The sequence below is a fragment of the Crocuta crocuta genome, unplaced genomic scaffold (genome assembly GCF_008692635.1).
Source record: "Crocuta crocuta isolate KB4526 unplaced genomic scaffold, BGI_CrCroc_1.0 scaffold262, whole genome shotgun sequence".
In the NCBI taxonomy this organism is placed as follows: Eukaryota; Metazoa; Chordata; class Mammalia; order Carnivora; family Hyaenidae; genus Crocuta; species Crocuta crocuta.
Genome location: NW_027528869.1, coordinates 4,874,983 through 4,878,937, shown reverse-complemented (window position 1 = coordinate 4,878,937; position 3,955 = coordinate 4,874,983). Strand labels below are relative to the sequence as shown.

General features: G+C 55.3%; 1 protein-coding gene across 3 annotated transcripts in view; it reads left to right on the top strand.

Annotated features, from left to right (window-relative positions):
• The window catches only part of GPRC5A (G protein-coupled receptor class C group 5 member A), an 18,597-nt gene extending 17,446 nt beyond the window's left edge, over positions 1–1,151 (top strand). For 2 of the 3 annotated variants that reach the window (XM_077756400.1, XM_077756401.1), the window contains exon 4: positions 227–1,151. In XM_077756400.1, coding sequence (XP_077612526.1) covers positions 227–319 — 93 coding nt within the window. In that variant the 3' untranslated portion in view covers positions 320–1,151. The remainder of the gene's footprint in view (positions 1–226) is intronic. The other variant, XM_077756402.1, reaches the window with a different exon arrangement.
• Positions 1,152–3,955: the final 2,804 nt, after the last annotated feature.

Genomic DNA, 3,955 nt, shown 5'->3' with positions numbered 1-3,955 from the left:
AATGTCTGACCTTTGGGAACACAGGCTGCAGCCATTCTCGTGGCCCCTGGAAGGCCACCTTGAAAGGGTAACATGTCTCCTCTCCCCATGATCTGCCTCACGGGTTGGCGCAGGACTCGGGAACGCGGGGCCTCAGGGGGAGGGTTAGATTCCCGCCCAGATTGGAGCTCTGTGGAAATACCTGGGAACTGGAGTGGGTTTAACCATCCGGTTGCTTCCTTTTCAGAATCGGACCTCCCCGAAGGATTTCTCCATTCCGCGGGCCCAGACTCGAACTAGCCCTTACAATGGCTATGAAGGAAGGACAGGCGGCAGTTAGCTGTTCCGAAGAGTGGGGCGAACGCAGCAAGTCCGCCAACCAGGGGGGAGTTCAAAGGGCCGGGGGCTACACCCGGAGCCGCCTAAGGAAACTGTACAGAACCTTTTGGGAAGAGCTTCCCTTCACTTCTGGAGTTGCTGGGGGCTAACAGGACGGCGGGTCCCAGCGCTCCAGGGTTTTCCTGTGTCCCGTACTTAGGACCCGTCTTCTGAGTGGGAGGGAGTCGCAGGCAAACTCAGGGTGTGCCCCTCGCTGTGCCCAGTCACTTCCCAAGTGGTGAGAGCTCTGGTCGTCTGACCGCTTACTGCCTGGAGGAGACCAGTTCTTCTAACTCAAGGCTGGTTTTGCGAGGACCGCTTGGCCCGGAGCAGATCAGCAAATCTGAGCAAACACAGCCAAGGCCTGTCCCTGCCGAAATCCACACTGGAAGCCAACTTGCTGGCACCCTCCCGCCTTGCCTGGGGGGGAGAGGCTGAAGGTCACACTAAACGTTCTCGTCTCTCTGGTGCTACCACAGGGCCCCTGTGGGTCCCCAGCACCAGTTCACAGGTCACCACTCCCAAACATGCTGTCCACCCCCAGACTGAAGCTCCCCTTTACCAGAGGTCCCTCTTCTGTATCTCACTAGCAGCGAGGACCCCGATTTCTCTTTGCCGGGAGAATCATCCCTTCCCTCAGCCCCTTGCTCCTCAGCTTCTGTAAATAGCTTCGCGCTGCGGTCACCACCTGGGTTCCGTAAGTGGGCGTCGTCCTCAAAAGGAGAGAGTTCCTTGTATAACAAGTTATTCACTGTTCCTCACTTGGAGATGCAATAAAGATGCGGTGGCAACTCTTTCATGGCGGCTGGACCTGACGGGGACGTGGTGGGCTCTTGTCTTCTTCACATGGAGCTGAAGACACGGAGCCGCAGTTCAAGGTTCGGTTCCAGGGGGGTGAGAGGCAAGGGTGAGAGGGGGGAGCCAAGAGGGGTCACGGACCCTGAGGTTTTGCCCCAAGAGGGCAGAAGAGTGATAACCTCGGGATGGGCTTTGGTGGTCTTGGTAGGACAGGGAGGGGACCTCAAGGCCAGCGTCACGATCACAGGAGGTTTAATTGTAGGAGGGGATAAATTCAGATCCCTTTTTGACACAACCGGTTCGTAACAGCCCTTGGAAAAGGCATAGTGACTAACAATTATTATTTAGTTAATCCTAGAAACAGCTCTGTGGGACGGGGCAATCGGAAACACTCTTTGGTGGAGGAGAACGTAAATCCCCATGGACAGAAATGGAATGGCTTAGACATTCATAGCTGAGTTTGGGAGGCACCTCCTAAGAGCCTGATGCTGTTTTTCATCAAAAGGAGCAACCCCGTGTGGGAAGAGGTGAGGTTAGGTTGGAGAATTAATGACACTATGAATTAAGGATGCTCACATTCCACAAAGATTTGCTTTCCCACATGGCTTTGTACTCACATTAGCCTAGTTTTATATTGAAAAGGGAGAATTACAAATAATGAGGTGGATCCTTCTAGACCATTCTAATCTTTCTTAAGAGGCCCTGACTCAGCGAGGCTGTTGTCAGGCGAAGACAATATAATTTCACGCGTATTACCTGCCATGGTGTGTAGGTACTCAAGAAATACATATTCCCTTCCCTCTTTTCTTTCCTCCTCTGGTTGTTAGCCCGTCAACCAAGCAAAGGGGGTGGCGTGAAAGGCAGAGCCACAGAATCCGCTTTTTCGTTAGGGACCAGGATCTGCCAGGCTCTTGGTACCCCCATGACCGCACTCCTCAAGTCAACCTCTTCAAAAACAGGAGAAAACACGGAAATGGCGCCCATTGCTGGCTTCTCTCCCAAGAAATACAGACTTTGGGCAAGGAGAGCATCACCTCGCTGAATTCTTGTCTCCTGCCGGGAGGTAGATAAATGCTCCCCAATCGAACAGCCTTTGTCAGACCCCGTCTGTGGCTGCTACCCTGTCTTCAGGTCTTAACGTGTTCAGGACATAATTAAACTCTTCTGTTGAAATAGGGACGTCACAGGAACCGGAAGCTGGGGTACTTGACAACTACTGCGGTATTGAATAAGAGGGTTTCAGAGACTTCCCGTAGGTCTCCGTCTCCACGGGGCTGAAACAGAATGTGCAAATTTAGCCCAGCCTAGTCCTCCCGTGATGCCAGTTGATGGATGGCTGGGAACCAAAATGGCATCTCCTTTGAACTAAATGGGTGATAATGAAATGAAGCTCAACAACCTTCCTCTCATCTTTCACTGTCAGACGAGAAATAGAGCCAGTCTCTGCCTCCGGCTCCAGGCGGGGGCTGTTCCGCTGCTGCCTTACTCCGCGTTTCCACTGGATGGCGGTAAAACCTCGGGGATCAGCCTCGGGGAGCGAGGGGCGCAGAGGCAGAACCCGGGGCGCTCTGTGGGCTCGAGGCAAATGCCCCATTTTAAGGGGCTTGCGTGTCTGTGCCGTTCGTGTCCTCCCTCCCATCGTCGCGAAATGACCCATGTCCTCTGCCGGACGTTCATTGCCCGGCGTCTTATTTTTGTGAGACTCCCCAAGGTATTTGCAGCCCATTTGCATGCGATCCGGCCTCTTTACAGATGACAGTCTCAGATGCTGTTGTTATTAATGTCGACGAGCATTTATGTGGTGAGAACATTGGCTTTTTGTCAGGGAACGGGTGCCGAAACAAAGAGCACAGCCTGGCCCTGGAAATGCAGCAGGAGAGCCCAGCCCTCCCCGCCCCCCGCGCCCGTGCGCCCTGGGGTTCCTTCTTCGTGTCTCTCCTTGTCGTTGTTGCTGAGAACCGAGCTGTGCGCCGCTGATCTTTTCCTCCCGGGCCCACTTCCTCCTGTTGCTATCGGGGCTTTGCAGGTTTGCCGCCGTCCCAGCATGGAATTGTTTTGGAACTGGTGAGCGAGACGCGTCTTTCCCGAGCGTGGACTGCTGAGACCCGGGTCTGGGAGACAGGCCTCCAGGCCGTAGATTGTCGGCTTTGCACGTGTGCCGCTGCCGCCCGTGGCCCTGTCCTGGAGCCCCTTCCGTGCAGGGCGGACAGCGCTTTGTCCCGCCTCCCCCTCCGCATGGCTTCAGGACCTTCCAGGTGTGCAGAGGGGTCTGTGCGGCAGGGCGTCGGTGCCCGACCCTCGCTTCCGCCACCTGCGCATGGCTGGCCCTCTCCGGACCCTTCAGAAGGAAGCACTCCAGAGCCCATAATGTCGGCGTTCGAGGTCACAGAACTTCTTCAGTGGGTGCCGCATGGCCTTCGTTTTACGGAGGAGAGAACTTGGGCCCAATGGAGTCCATATGACCAGGGCCAGATTTCGGGTTCTGCGTTCTGTCTACTGCCAGCACTTGCGTGGTCAGTTTTAGACCCTTCCCTGCCCGCTCCCCGCCCCCCCCCAAAGTGCGTGTTTGAATAAAGAAGCCAATAAAATGGCCAAGTCACCCTCTATTTGAAGCTTCCATCTCATTTTCCTTTGCCTCCCGAATTGCCTTTTCTTCCCCTGGCTTCCCTGCTGGTGTCTCCTCTTCCCCCCTTGTGCGAGCTGTAGAGAGAAGGAGGGGCTGAACATGGGCGTGTGTGGCTAACCCCAGGTCCCTCCCTGCCAAGCCCCAGGCCAAAGGGACCGTTGCCTCTTGGGAAAG